General features: G+C 42.1%; 2 protein-coding genes across 2 annotated transcripts; one reads left to right on the top strand and one right to left on the bottom strand.

Moving 5' to 3' along the window:
• Positions 1-253: 253 nt before the first annotated feature.
• sona (SON DNA and RNA binding protein a) lies at positions 254-11,070 on the bottom strand. Its single transcript, XM_076108763.1, has 10 exons — positions 10,911-11,070; positions 8,968-9,062; positions 8,513-8,720; positions 7,257-7,333; positions 5,466-7,154; positions 4,691-5,048; positions 3,329-3,843; positions 2,652-3,154; positions 2,438-2,530; positions 254-2,275 (listed from the first exon to the last, which is right to left on the bottom strand). The coding sequence occupies exons 2-9, from the start codon at positions 8,993-8,995 to the stop codon at positions 2,456-2,458; spliced, it is 3,453 nt and encodes a 1,150-aa protein (XP_075964878.1). The 5' UTR covers positions 8,996-9,062; positions 10,911-11,070; the 3' UTR covers positions 254-2,275; positions 2,438-2,455.
• Positions 11,071-11,964: 894 nt separating this feature from the next.
• ercc1 (excision repair cross-complementation group 1) lies at positions 11,965-15,195 on the top strand. The gene is made up of 9 exons (XM_076108762.1): positions 11,965-12,131; positions 12,329-12,727; positions 12,961-13,064; positions 13,255-13,354; positions 13,757-13,833; positions 14,167-14,266; positions 14,482-14,553; positions 14,682-14,750; positions 14,841-15,195. The coding sequence occupies exons 1-9, from the start codon at positions 12,072-12,074 to the stop codon at positions 14,901-14,903; spliced, it is 1,044 nt and encodes a 347-aa protein (XP_075964877.1). The 5' UTR covers positions 11,965-12,071; the 3' UTR covers positions 14,904-15,195.
• Positions 15,196-15,287: the final 92 nt, after the last annotated feature.

The following is a 15,287-nucleotide window of genomic DNA, read 5'->3' as shown; positions in this document are numbered from 1 at the left end:
TAGAAACAGCAATTATAATTCAGTAGGGTCTGATCAACAAGTCCTTTACCAAAATTCTATTTATAGAATTTGAGTTTGATACACATTTCGGCTTTGAAACATGCAATTACACAGATAGATATTCTAACGTAATGCACTAATTCATATCTAAACTATGCTGAATTGATTTTTTTGATAGTCTGTCTGATGTTGTGGTGGTAAATGTGATGTAATACACTATAAGCCTGCCTACAGTGAACACAGCACAAGAACATACAGATCATTGAGGGTTTTAATAATCAACACATTTATGTACAAAGCAGGCAATGTCATATTCAAATGAGCCCCCCCCCAAAAAAAAAAAAGAATAAAGAATCCTAAAATGCATTTTCTTTTTTTTTCCGTCATTAAAATAGCTAAAGATTACCTCAGGGAATCAATTCCACAGTTCAACTACGCTTTTGGTACAGTCAGTATAGGTACAGTTTGACAAAACCATAACAGATCATCTTATACAGCCCCGGGTGTGGGATGTCGACAAAGAAGGATGGATCCAGAGTTATTCCTCTCTCCAATGAAAATAAATGAGTTGCGAGTGCAAGATTCCTTAAAAACCTCACCCCTGTGAGTTTTCCCCAAAAGCACCAAGTACATTTTTGTTCTTCACTTATCCAATGGGATTCAGCATTCAATGAAACATGGACCCCGTTCACCCACATGCAGCTCACACAGAACACCTACTAGGGGCCAGAGAAACACTTACAGGGAAAGCAGATATCAAATGCGTCAATGGAATAAATGAAAAAGGGCTTGTTGGGTTTTTCATGTTTGCAGTCATCTTAATAATTCTCTCCTATTTGCCACCTGAATACAATGCTGCAAGATGTGTAAATGTAATGTGGTTATAGCTTCTTTAAGAAAAGCATCTTGAGACCAAGAAACCGATTGTCTAATACACAAAACCTACATGCTCAACTTTGTTCATTCAACTCTACAACCACTAGAAGTCATTTATCACACCGAGCACAACATCATGAGCGATATTCTCCGTGTGCGCCTCTATAAAAGCAACGATATAAATTGTGTTTTAATAATGAAAACAGCAACAAAAAGGAAAAAGCATATCTAAAGCGTATTTCTTTTAAAATACCTAATGTTTATCATGTCACAATGAATTAGAAATGAATAGTAATTAACATTTACAGTGTAAAAAAAATAGTTAGACTGATTCAGCTAAAGCTTGGTGGCTGAAGGTCCAATCAAATCCTAGTCCTGAATGTGGGATTATAAGTATTATGGAAGGTTCTGTTCTGTTGGTCAGGTCATTACAGTGTTCTGCAAAACATACGACACTGCATGTTAGGATGTTGGTGTTAAAAGATGAAACGTCCATTGAAATCTACAGCAAACATGTTTCCAAGTTGGTAAAAATCCCAACAAAGCCCAAATGAAAGACCAGGATAGTCGAGATTAAGTTGGCGTCGTTTAAAATAGAGGGAACGAAAATAACACCCAGGGCAGTGCCAACTGAATTATTTACGCTTTGTTTTGTCACAGCCAGCTTCTTTTTGCTGCCAATACACCATTCCTTCAGAGTAATCAGATCTGGTACCCTCTTCCAGGATTCACATGTGGTCACTCTCCTGCTCTGGACACGCAGGCTTTTGAGAACAAATCACACGAGAGTGTCGACCAAAACGCTGTCTGCGTTATTCGTTTATAAAACCGGGGACTAGAGAGAACCAAGGGGAATACAGAAGAACAAGGAAGAAGTCGCCACTTAACAATTCTTTTAGAAAGCACAAAAGTAAAACAAATTTAGAGAAACTAATCTTTTACAAAAACACTTGCGCCACTAGTTAGTTTGGTTCGTTTCCTCTTTAGTCAGTGACCGCTTAAATGAGCAGCAACATTGAGGTGGTGAAAGTCACTATATATATACACACACACACACACACTCACACTCACTATTCAGTCATACAACTGTGCACACATGTTAGTGTGTCCAGTTTACTCAGTGGTATCACAGTTGACAGTCTGCCAGTCTGTCTCTCTCTCTCTCTCTCTCTCTCACACACAGACAGACAGAAACAAACTGGGGAGCTGGGTGGGGCAGTGGCTGGTGCCCGTATGTCTGATTGTGACAACTTGGATACTCTTCTTCTTCTTCTTCTTCTTGGTGGCGGTGGTTTATGAGGCTCAGTCGGGTCATCTGGCTGCCGAAGGGAACTGTGGGAAGGTAGGTCCTCCTGTAAAGCGTTGGTTATGTTTTCCTTTAGTCCTTTGAGGGGATTGGCTATGTACAGACAAAGAGAGAGAAAAGGTCAGTTTGTTCACCGTCTACAGAAACATCAGGTTTCATTTAATATGCAGACGAACATCACAGTGAGGGAAAATTTAAACACTAACATAAAGACAAGAACACAGACTGACAAAAATTAAAGATTGGAAATTTTACCTTGACAGCTTGCCGATTTTAGCTTTCATCATCTGAGACGTGGGGTTTAGCGATGGCCATCTCCTCCTTGCTGTTTGCAATCAGCTTACACTTCTACAAAAGCACAGAAAAAAACTAATCATTTACTTTGCGTTGGAACAGTCTTGCACATTGTTATTATTACAGTACAATCTCTCTCAAACACAAATACACATGAACGCAGATCCCCGTTTACCTCAGTGAGCTCCTTTATGGTGTGTATGTTAGCTTGCTGAGTGACCTTCCTCTTGGCTTCCTCGATGTGGTCCAGGTTGAGAGTTGGTGTTGGGGGAGCGAGACACGGCGGAGGCTTGTTAGTGATGGTGGGAAGCGGGGCAAGGGGAGGCATGGCCGCCAGGGCACCCATGTTGGTCAAGGCAGCGGTCATAGTAGCCGCTGTCATACTTGCCATAGCGGCACTCATGGTGATGTTTGACATGCTGGGCATTCCTGGAATATTGGACATCCCCATCTGACCCATATTGGGCATGTTGGACATCCCCATCCCCATGCCCATGCCCATCCCCATGCCCATGCCCATTGGGAGAGGTAGCGGTAAGGAGAGAGGCGTAGGAGAGGGAGTGGGTAGAGGGAGCTGGAGGATGGCTTTCGGTCGAAGACTCTCAGGAATGGGCACCCCCGCCTTAGCACACATTGCAGCGGCGTTAGCTTTGGCTATCTCCAGCAACTGGTCCTTATCTGAAGAGAGGATGGGGTAATGCAACAACAGGGCATAGAGAGGGGGAAAGGGCGAGATTAAGCATACGAGAAGTGTAAAACAAACACTTGGAATAAAAAAAATAATAATTCATACAAAAGTTAAAGCGTGAATGTTCATGATGTGTGTCCTTAGTTCCTATCAAAATGTTTTACCCAGTTCGGTGAGGCGTGGAGGAGTCTTGCTGGTGCTGCGTCGTGTCCGGGACCCTGAGCGGCGCTGCTTGCGGAGGATGAGAACTGGAGAGTGGCTGGGTTCTCTTTTCCACCTGTCCCGCCTATCGAACGAACGACTGCGAAACACCGGGCGCCTCCCTCGGCCCCTTGACCTAGACCTGCGTCTGCGGTCAGTAGAACGGGACCTCGATCGCCTGCTTCTGTCTACCGATCGTTTTCTGCGGCCGGTGGAGCGGCTCTTGGATCGCTTGCTCCTGTCTACGGACTTGGACCTCCTCCTCCCGCGGAGATTGGGTGAGCGGGATCGTCTCTTTCGGGTTGGAGGAGAGCGGGACTTGGATCGGCGGATTCTGGTCCGGGACTTGGAGTGTGACCTCTTACGCCTTGCAGGGGAGCGCGACTTCTTCCGCCGGGCAGGACTTCGAGATTTAGACCGTCGTTTCTTCCTTTCCGGTGGAGAGACGGAATCCCTTTTCCTCACGGGAGACTTAGACCTGAGAAAGGGTGAATGATAAGACTGATGAAAAGGGGTGCAAGGGATCATAAAAACTCAGAGCGTATTGATGATTAGGTCATAAAAAATTTATTTTTATTGATGAAAAAAAAAAAATCTTGGAATTAGCAGTTTTACTCATACGCTGCTTAGAGCTATTGTTAGGAACAGGTCATCATTCTGCTGTAAAAACATCTTCAAACAAATATATTTATTCAGCCGTCTTGCAAAAAACTACATTTAACAAGAAAACATTTTAACACCGCATGATAACTTATAAATTTACATTTGTCCAATATCAATTTTTACTGAACAGAGAACAGAACGCATCATACGGTCACTGAATGGAACCTACGTACATTAGCTGTTAGCATTACTAGCTCTCCCCTTCTTTCGACGTCAATCAACACAGATACGTTGTTCATAATGCAGCATTATCAGGGATCGGCGACTAGAAAGCATTAATGTTGAACTCCTGATCGCATATTTTAGATGAATATTAGGCGTAAAACTTCATTTCACACTATGATGTTGAACTGCACAATTTATCAGCAGTTCACATGCATGCCGAGCAGCGAGGGGGAACGTTACATATCACAGATCAACTACGGTGAGTTACACCACTACTGATGCACAATACCGACTTCTAAATTACAACTACTAGTGCAACATGAGGTTAGCATTAGGTCTGGTGTTCAGATGCCTTACAAGTTCCTGTTTCACGAGGTCTTTCATATTCAATACCTTTGAAGACCTTACAGAAATTGAACTTTGATGTCTTTTAGGATCCACAGAAACCTGATTTGTGACGTGGGATGGGTACATACACACACTAACACTCTACAAACCTTGACGGCTTCCTTCGGGATGCAGACTTGGATGTTGATCGTCGTGGTGGAGAAGTTGAGCGGGACGGTTTCCTTCGATCCGTAGGCGAGCGGGACTTGGACAGCTGCTTAACTGGAGAGGTAGAATCCTCTTCTTCGTCCGATCCGTCCGAAAGCTCGGACCGATCTGGGGCAGCGGCGGGCTCTCTGGAACCAGACCTGGACCTGGAAACATCTTGCTCATTGGCTGAGCTGACACACTCCTTCTGTTCCTTGTCGTGGTTGGGAGAAGGCGCCTGAGGCTGGTCTGGCAACGTATCTGAGGAGCTCCCAGTTTGGGGGCTGGGGACAGTTGCTGCAGGCATAGGTTTCCAAGCACCTGCATGGTACGTTAAGACAGGTTATGTCATTTCACTGCAACAGTTACACAAAAGACGGGGGATTTTAGCTCCTACTTTATGCGGTCTATACTTTTAAACTCTGTTACTACAAGTATTCAATAATAAAAATGGACTGTTTGTTAAAAAGAGCAAACAAGGAGCAAGATAATGTTCCACCATTGTGATGGTATTGGAGGCCTGAGGGGTGGACAGTAACTTGAAACTGGGATTTGATGATGAGTAAGGTTAATATATACGAGTTGTAATATTACATGTCAATGTTACTCATCAAATAGATTTTCACTTCACAAGGCTGACACTCTTGGTAACTGGGCAGATACAAAAAGTTTAACAAAATACATTTTAAGTTTTTGTAATTTACATTTACACTTAACTATAAAAAAAGAAATTCTGACCTGCTGTAGATGAAAATCCTCCGCTTTCCACAGCCGTCTCTGCCTCAGGGGAGGACGGCTTCATCTCTTTAACAGGAGAGGAAGATGTGGATCTGGCTGGGGAGGAGTTGTCCGACCGCCCATCACTCGACTCCGACCCGGATCTAGATCTGTTCACGGGCGCCGAAACAGATTTAGACTTTGAACGTCTTCCACTCCTCGGAGATTCGGACCTCTTCTTGACAGGTATCGGTGATTGGGACTTTGACAGAAGCCTTCGAGACAACGAGCGAGATTTGGAGCGTTTGCCAGACCTCGGCGGTGAACGATTTCTTCTGCCGGGGGAACGGGAGCGCCGGCGGGAGGGAGGGGTTCTGGATTTGGTCCGTTTGCAGGGACTCTTGGATTTGGAGTGCCGGTTGCGCTTAAGGACAACAACAGAACGTGACCGAGTACGCCCTCTCTTGCGAAGCGACCGAGAGCGGGAGCGGCGGGATCTGGCCGGTGGTGACTTCCTATGCCGAGACACGGATCGACTCCTGGAGCGCCTACCTCCTGCGCGTCTTGCCGGCGACCTGGAGCGACGAACGGGACGTCTTGATCTAGAACTGGAGCGGCGCTTTCTATTGACAGAACGTGACCGTGAACGCCTGCCAACCGCACCACCTCGCCTCGGGGAGCGGGCCCTGGAGTGCCTTCGACTTCTCCTCGGAGACCGAGACAGAGAGGGAGACCTGCGCCCGCCGCGTTTAGGGGATCGCGACAACTTTCTTTTCGGAGAGTGGGAACTTCTGCGCCGCTTCGGAGAAACGGACAATGAACTCCTCCGACGTTTAGGAGACTTGGACTTCCTCGGAGACTTTGACACCTTCTTCTTGGGGGTGAGGGAGCGAGAGGTGGACCGGGACTGACAGATATCTCTCTTGAAGGACTTTGGGGACTGGGAGAGTGACTTCCTCTTAGATTTAGGGGACTGAGAGCGGGATAGCTGCCGACTTTTTAGAGGAGTTACAGACCGTTTTTCTTTAGAGGTTGACCTGGAATGGGTTCTTGACCGTTCTTTCCTTGCTGCTGCTGGTTGCCCAGGCTGCTCCCTAGTAGGACTAGGTGTTGGTGAACGACTATGACTTGAACCAGACCTCTTCATGTCTAGGCCCCCGGAAGGGGATGGAGACCTGCAATTGGACTGATCTTTCAGACCTGATTCCTCTCTCGGGGTAGCACCTTCCTGTTTAGGGATGATGTCAGGGAGTTCCTGGGCATGGCTGAATGTACCCTCATGACCACCCTCTGTCTTACTTGTTGCTGTCGCCGTTATCTCATCCTGGCCTGCAGAGGGCGATCTCATATCCTTTTCTGTTTGATTGGTATTGCTGCCCTTCGCTCCAGATGGAGACACATCCATATCCGATATCTCCTTTTTCTTCACTCCAAGCAATTCAGACTTTTCTCCTCGTTTGCTTTTTGAAACTAGTTTGGACACTGGTTCTTGCAGGTTGGATGCTGCAGCGGGAGAGTATTTTCCATCACCAGTCACTTTTACCCCTTCACCTTCAGACTCAGAGCCTGAAGCTGAGCTGCTTTCAGATGGGGAGCGAGATGGGGATTTCTTTTCCTGCTTTTCGTCCTTCTTCTTCTTCTTTTTCTTCTTCTTGGCAGCGTGTCTTCTGTGTTTTTTGGATTTTACATCTCCCTCCACATCGGCTCGATCTGAGAGGAGAAGTGACGATTTAAAAAGCAACAAATAACAGGAAATAATCCATTACTTTAAAAGAAAAATATTAATCATGCTTGTGTGTGAGTGTCTCCTACCTGTAATTACATCCCTTTTCCCCTCCTCCTTCAGCCCAGCTTGTTCTCCAGTTCCTGTAGCTGCTGCTAGTCTGGCACTAACAACACCGAGAAAAGGAGACATTGCGGTTTTTATTTGTTTCCGTGTAAAACTTAAGTTCCCAATACAAACAAACAAAACACAATTAGGACATCTTCTCACTTTGGGTAAGGTACAAATCATCCTTTTAGTGGGACTGGTGGCTTTTTTCAGACAAATCTCCCTTGATAACACAGAATATTTGGAATTCAAACCATATTCTCTAGACAATTACATCGGTGTCAAAATGTTGATTGGTCCCTAGTGCCTCTCACTAACACACACTTCTCACATTGTAATTAAAGTGACCAGCTTGTCTGCTTACAGTATGGGGTCTCTCCCTAGTTCAGTTCTGCGTATAACGAAGCTAACGGCTAACATTGAAGGAGGTTGCACTGACTTGCATAATGGTACGGTCAAGCTCTACTCAGTAAACCTGAGTAAATTATAACGCTATCATGATGATTTGTTATATTGTAAAAATGTGTTTATGGCGAGTAACTTGAATAAATACAGTTGCTTGATGGAGATGTTTTCACAGAAATATGAAATAGATCTTGGAGAGGTAATTATGACCTCTTTAACTTCTAACACTAGCTCTATGCAGCTGATAAAATATAATTAAAACTTCCAATGCCAAAATCTTTTTCAATCAAAGAAAGTAATTAAATAAAACATACAGTCCTTTATTTCCTAATTTAATTAATTAATTCATTATTTGTATTGTGTGTTTTTTATGCAAATAACCACTATAGATGACAAGAACAAAGTGAAAGGGTAACATGTAGGATTTGTGACGGTTCACAATAACTTCAGGACCTTTACAATTAATTTTCGTGGACAATGGTGAAAAAAAAACAAAAAACAGTAAGTCTGTCAATGATAGTTCTTAGAAAGAAAATGAGAATCAGCAAATATTGGAATCGGGAAGTCAGACTTTTGAAAAAAATCTGAATCTGCCAAGGTAATTGCAATCGGTGCATCTCTGTTCAAAGAATGTGGCCGCAGCGTGAATATGAAATCTAAACACCTAAAGATATGAAATATTGACAATAAATCTATGTGTAACACATTGAAAAGAGATGTGCTTTTACTATCACATAACTTATTTGTTAACATATCATATATACAGCTGCCATGTCACAGTTGACAGTACATTTAGTGTACACAATGTGTTTAAATAAAAATGTCTTCTGACCTGGCTCTGGTGTTCCTGACAGGATTTGGAGACAGCAGTTGCTCTAAGTCCGACTCTGCACCAGATTCTGAACTACTTTCCTTTTCCCCCTTCCTCTTCCTCTTCTTCTTTTTGCTCTTGTGTTTTCTGTGCTTCTTGTTTTTCTTGGGAGGTGGCTCAGTCCCTTCCTTCGCATTCATGTCGTCTTTCTCAAGTGCCTCCTCTTCACCTGCACAGGGCAACAAGTATTTCAGACGACACAAGTATTTGGCAAATCCATGACATGTAGAAAACTTAGAACATTTCATTAGTGCTGCACTTAAAATGAGTATGTCAATAAAATGCAGCATTCGTGTGGACATTTATGATAGACTAACATCGTATCCCTGAGATGTGGGGAATCCAGCAGTAAAATAAATCAAAATGGGTCAAGATTGAAATGACAAAAATGTATTTGTGTTTTATCCACCACTCACCTGAGGGGATGTCCACTGCACATTCCATTGTGCTGGTGGCCGATTCTGTAAAATGCTCTCTTAACGTCACAGCCCTGCTGCTCCCTCACTCAACACTGGCAAGGGAAACAAAGTTATTTTAACTTAAGCAACAAAGAGTGCAGCACCAACACAAGAGAATGCATTTCATAGCCATGCTACAGTAAAATGTAAGTAACATCATCTTAGTATGAATATCAATAGGGTTTTTGCAGGGCCTGGATAGGTCCGCTATGGCCACACCGTGCAAAGCTAAAACAAAAACAGTCTGCAAAATGAAGGCTGAATTGATACCTCTCTTAAGCAGTTTGAACAAAAAACTGAGCATTATAAACTTCATGAAGGTGAGATTTAGACTGCTGTTGTATATGCATACTGTGACAACAATCAACAGGGCAGGAATCAGGATCTACCAAGAATATCTACAGGTTCAGGATTGGAGGTGATCTGTTTCCAATTTATTAAGGTATTGTGACATTTCATTTTTTTTAATTAAATACTTTTGTCCAGCCAAAATAACTTAATTCTTATGGTCATCAACTTGACGGTTTAGCTGGCAAACTAAGACAGCTTGTTTCTGAACACAAAATGCTTAGTTAAACCCACAGTTTGTCTCGGCACAAATGCCAAAAGCTGACTAAATGACTGAGAGGATAACAGAGTGGATGATTACCCGTTGCTTTTGATTTTACAGTCTGTAAACATACTTTTCAGGTAGTTTCCAGTAATGTGACACAATTTAGAAATATTCAACCAAGTTAAGTGAAAAGTGCCATGTATCTGCCAACACATCAGCTCTCCTCAGGGGAGATATATTCTGTGAGCAACTAAAGGCAAAATGCCTGCCTTAACATCACTGACCGAAACGTGGCCGGAGGTGTAAAAACACAATGGAGTCAATGGAATAACTATCTAGGACCAAACAACCAGACTCAAAACCCAACAAAGGTTGCATTCCCTGCATAGACTACAGTGAGGCTGGATTGTTAACGCAAAGAAAGTTCGTAAATAGCTAAGTGGGTCACCAAAACCAGATTCAAAATTGAGTAAAATGTCAAAAAAGTAGAACTTGCCCCAAATCTGTATCTTAACGGCAGGCGTCCTGTAGTCGTAAAGCTTCAATAAAGCCAACATTAGCTTTGCGGTCGTACAACCATAAACCGCGAGAAACACGGCTACGTTACCGTAACGTCTCTCATAAACATTGAAAATGAAGGCACAATCTCAGTTTAGCAACTCAAAATGGCATAAACAATGTACTTACACTGTACAATCGTTAAATCACTTATTCGAAAACAACGATACTACAACTGTAAGACAACATATGAGGTTATGTAGCCAAAACGTTTAGCTAACGTTGCCGCTTTACTTAAAGCTAAAGCTAACGTTAGCCGACAAAGATGCGGTTGCCCACGTTACTTAAGATTTCAAGTAGCGTTAGCACATTTAGTTAGAGCCACAAATTATGTCACAGCGTTCAGTTACACAGAAAACAACTAATGCGTGTTGTTGGATCACAGCTGCACGAGCAATAGATACGAAAAGAGGAACAAAAGTTTCAAGCAGCACACATTCAAATGTTAGATAACAGTCAGGCCTGCCCTGCTCGTAACCAGCGTTAACATTCATTCACAGATCTCTGCAGCTAGCTTTCAATAATTTAGGTTAATATATCAATGGCTTTGTACTATAAAATGTTATTCCCCGAAACGTAGATTATTTAGCGCGTTTACCAGTCGGGCAACATATAAGCCAAACATGCTTCCTGCACGCCGCGGCCTAAGCGGCAAGCCACCGTAGCTAGCTCCGTAGCATGCGGCTATCGATTCAACGAGCTAGCTAGCTAGCACAGTTAGCTGCTACTTGTTTAAACAAAGCAAGCTCGTCCGCTCATCACATCTCTCGATTCTGTTGCATATCATTACCTAGTTTATGTCCCGTGGATGCGGTCCGTGTGTAGAAAATGCAAGATAGCTACAGTCATTCAATATGTGACCACCAAATAACCGTTGAATATGCTAACTCGTTCACGTTAGCCAACTACCTGATCCGCCATGATGGGGAGAAAAGTATCCCAACATGCCATGCTGCGCGATTTCAATGGCGGCGTTACCGTCTCCTTGGCAACTACATGCTCCAAGGTAACAAACCTATATTTTACGTCTTTGTGGCAAACTACCAAAATGTCCTGATGTGCGTTATATATGTATTATTTAATGTAGTGCACGGTGTTAAATAAAAATAACCTCTTGTATGGGTGTATATCTACATATATACACGTAGATACTATGTCAGATTTGAATGCCATAAACTTTTGATATATTTTACGTTTAGTTAGTAATTTGGTCATTTTGTCTCATTAATTCTGAACCTGATGGTATACTTTATTTGCTTTGATCAGACTTAAAAATAATGTGAAACTCACACATTCTAATAAAGATCACCTTGGGAATGGTTCAGACATTGAGCACATGTTAACATTATATTCTTTGGCCTAAATGGCTTCAATGTCTGTATTAAGCATCGACTCAATAAGTTGTTCTTGAAGCTGGGACATGGACAGTATATTGTTTTTTGAAGCATCATTTTGTGCAACACGTAATTAGATTATTTGAGGAGAAAATTGATCCTGTATTTTGGAGGGCTGTGTGGATTATAAATACAAATTGTCTCAGTCATGTACAACTTTTTCGACATAAAGTCAGGGCTTAACCACAGTTAACTTAACTTAACTTAACTCTATCTATCTATTTAGGGCTATTGTAAAACATCAGGACAGCATGTGCTATTCATGTTTTAGCTTGAAAAAATGTGCTAGGCAGAAACTGTAAAGTTAAAGTACTGTCATTTTGGTACTCAATTAACATGCTAGATGCAGTGAACACTTAAATATTCCTTCCAGACATGTGAATAATACGTAGTCTATTATCGTTTTTGGAGATGGTGCTTTTATTCTGAAGGAACCGGGCCGGAAGTCTTAAAGAGTTGTTGCTGTAGCTCTTTAGATGGTGTAGCTCTGTCAGGAGTGCTCAAGTCAAGAGGATAGTGGTTATGTTAACTTGGAGAGTCATCCTCAGCTAAAAGACATGAAGAAGAGGTTCAACATCAACCTGGACGACACTGCTTTCGTTAAAGAAAGAACACCGGTCGGTATTATGTTTGAATTCTAACTGTTTACGTCGGCTAGCTAGCTTTCCAGCTGGCAACTGCTACTATAAATTCACAATTGTAAATGTCTCAACGTTACCAACTTTGCAACACAAGGGTTTGGTCTGAATATGCTTTTCAAAAACGCCAGTGTTTGTTTTACATGATGCATTTCATAAATATCGACTCTCTACAGCCAAAGCCGCAGTTTCAGCCTTCATCCAAAGGAGGACAAAACACCTCAGGCTCTCCTTCATCTTCAGCTGCTTCTGAGCCCGTGGAGCAGCCCTTTTCCTATGCAGAATACATCGTCCAGAGTAAAAGCAATGTGGCTGCTCCTCCTCAGAGAGAGGGCTCCTCCAAACTGCTCAAGACCGATCAGAAGCAAAGTGAGTCAGACTCAGTGTCCTGTGAAACACTCGAGGACCGTGCTGAAGAGGGTGAAGGTGGATCTGAAGGGGCTAAGGAGAGCAAGGACCCACAGGTGGCTGACACACACCAGAAAGAGGGGAGCTGTCAAAGGTCTGATCCGAGCCCCAGCCTGGGCCCAAAACCAGTGGGGTCTGGGAGCAGCATTATTGTCAGTCCTCGACAGGTATGCATCCACGTTTGTCCCTCTTCACTTGGGCAACACTAGGTATTAGATTTGGGCAGAAAATCACCAACTCTCTCATGCATATTCGAATTCCCATTTGTTGATACTACTACCCGTGTTTCTTTATCAGCTTGGAATAGTTTGACTCTTTTCAGGCTTGTTAGCTGGCCTGGTCAACAGTAGGTACCTGTATCTAATTGCATGTTTATTTTCATCATTATTTTCTCATTCAGAGGGGAAATCCCATCCTGAAGTTTGTGAGGAGTGTCCCGTGGGAGTTTGGAGATGTTGTACCTGACTATGTCTTGGGTCAGACAACTTGTGCCCTCTTCCTCAGGTGGGTTTTTGTGCCACAAGTATAGTTTGTGTGTATGAGATGAAAAGTGTGTTTGCATGTGTACGTGATGAACAGACATTTTTAAATTAATATTTGATGTGCGACATGTTCTTTTTCATGTGTTTTTTTTTTTTTTTTCTTGTGTATTATTTTTGCTGCATTTTTTTAAATTTTTGGGCCTGGTTCAAAGTCTGAGGTATCACAATCTCAATCCAAACTATATCCACGACCGTCTGAAGCTGCTTGGACAGACTTTTACCCTGCGAGTGTTACTGGTACAAGTAGACGTGGTAAGTAAGGTTATATTAATTCAGTAAACATTCACATAGTCACACAGCTGAAATAGCTTCATTGTTTTAAGGCATTATTCTGGTTGTTAGTTCTGTATTTATCAAACTTCACAGGTACTAGAGTCCAGACCCAATCATTGTTTGTTACGCTAACTAACAAGTAGTGTAATTACGCTAACTAACAAGTAGTGTAATTGAAGTCTGAAGTGTGCAGCTGGAAACATTTTCAGTACTGTATGTCAGAAAATCTAAATACCAGAGTAGAGAAATACTACGTACTGTTTGAAAAACATTCAGATCTGGTTCAAAACACTGAACATTTCCATAGAGATGAATATCACCCCGAACTCCATTTATAAAGCTTTAAGATATTTTCTCTCTGATATTGTTCTTTCATCACAGAAAGATCCTCATCATACGTTGAAGGAGCTGGCTCGCGTCTGCATCATGGCTGACTGCACTCTCATCTTGGCTTGGAGGTAAGACCTGCAGCAGACTGCCAAGTGGACTGAACGGTTACTGACAGGACGCAGACAGAGAGGAGGGAGTACTTGGAAACTCTTTTGAATGTGTTATGTAATGCCTATTTGGGGTTGTAATGGGTATTTAATGGCTTTTCATACTTCAACTACTCAATTGTAACATTCAAGAAATGTTGTTTTATTCTGGCCAGGATCGACAGGTAGACATTTTGAGTTCGAGCCAGACTCCAGTTTGTTTATTTTTCTGTTGATTATGGAACATTGTGCTTTATAACAAACAAAAATGAATAAATAATCACAACTAATATTTTCTTCATGTTGGTTTGACAGTCCAGAGGAGGCAGGGCGTTACCTGGAAACGTATAAGTCGTACGAAAATAAACCCGCAGACTTACTGAAGGAGCAAGTTGAGAAAAACTACCTGTCAAAAGTGTGTGGATTTCTATTTTAATAACTGTGAAGTTATTGCTATTTTTAATGTGATCATTTTGACAATTTGAAAAATTTTAACGTGATTGAGTGAATATGATGCAGTGACGTAGAATGTCAAGGAAAATTTAATGTAATAAGAGTATTTGCCAAAGTGGTGCAGTGTTTTTTTAGTCTTTGAACAATGCAAACATGATTGGATTGGTTTGTTTTTAGGTTACTGATTGCCTGACCACTGTGAAGTCTGTGAACAAGACCGACGCCATTACCTTGCTGTCCACTTTCTCAGTGAGTACCACTACAGCGAAGATTATCCTCAGATTGCTGCTATACTGCAATCAGAAACTGATTTTATGGTGTACTCTGAATCAATCTTTTCATAATGAGATGATGAATTGTGTGTTGTTTTTTTCCAGTCGGTAGAAGGAATCATCAGTGCCTCTAAGGAAGACTTGGTTCTCTGTCCAGGCCTCGGACCACAAAAGGTGAGTTAAAAACACAAGTGCACCATATGAATATACAGAAAGTAGCTGGAACATTTCTTAAATGACCCTGTTGACATTTTGTGCTTGCAGGCAAGGCGACTCTACGATGTGCTCCATAAGCCCTTCCTCAAGTCGAAGACAAAAGTCAGCTGAAATTTCTTACCAAGGATGTGTGACAGCCTCCTGAAAAGAACAATAGATTTGAACAGCATGCGAAGACACAGCACATACACACTCTTCAGAGGGCTGAATTAAATACTGTAAACACTCTTTGTTTACTACGATGATGAAAGAAATGTGACTTCTCTGAGACTGAGTATTTTAAGATGTGAACTCTTTAGCTGTTGTACGCTGATTCTATGTTGTATTGAGTTAAGATTGTATCTCATTTGTTCATTGCTAAATTCATTTTTTTATGAAAATAAATATTTTGTAATCTTTGTAATTTGTTTACTGTACAGTGTACCTTAATCCTTTATTACTTTGCTCCCAACAAGGAACAACCAGGGAGTGCTTAAATGTAATTTATTATATATT

Source organism: Anarhichas minor, unplaced genomic scaffold (assembly GCF_050575085.1).
Source record: "Anarhichas minor isolate MPS153535 unplaced genomic scaffold, ASM5057508v1 ptg000004l, whole genome shotgun sequence".
NCBI lineage: Eukaryota > Metazoa > Chordata > Actinopteri > Perciformes > Anarhichadidae > Anarhichas > Anarhichas minor.
This window is presented reverse-complemented; position numbering and strand designations above follow the sequence as displayed.

What these genes read in the sequence shown, in the direction of transcription:
- sona (XM_076108763.1), bottom strand. Translation starts at nt 8,995, where the DNA reads ATGGAATGTGCAGTGGACATCCCCTCAG. An exon ending in GTCAGGAACACCAGAGCCAG is followed by an intron (nt 7,334 to 8,512) that starts GTCAGAAGACAT and finishes CGGTGTTGTTAG; the next exon opens with TGCCAGACTAGCAGCAGCTA. An exon ending in TCCCGAAGGAAGCCGTCAAG is followed by an intron (nt 3,844 to 4,690) that starts GTTTGTAGAGTG and finishes ACCCTTTCTCAG; the next exon opens with GTCTAAGTCTCCCGTGAGGA.
- ercc1 (XM_076108762.1), top strand. Translation starts at nt 12,072, where the DNA reads ATGAAGAAGAGGTTCAACATCAACCTGGACGACACTGCTTTCGTTAAA. An exon ending in TTATTGTCAGTCCTCGACAG is followed by an intron (nt 12,728 to 12,960) that starts GTATGCATCCAC and finishes TTTCTCATTCAG; the next exon opens with AGGGGAAATCCCATCCTGAA. An exon ending in ACTCTCATCTTGGCTTGGAG is followed by an intron (nt 13,834 to 14,166) that starts GTAAGACCTGCA and finishes TTGGTTTGACAG; the next exon opens with TCCAGAGGAGGCAGGGCGTT.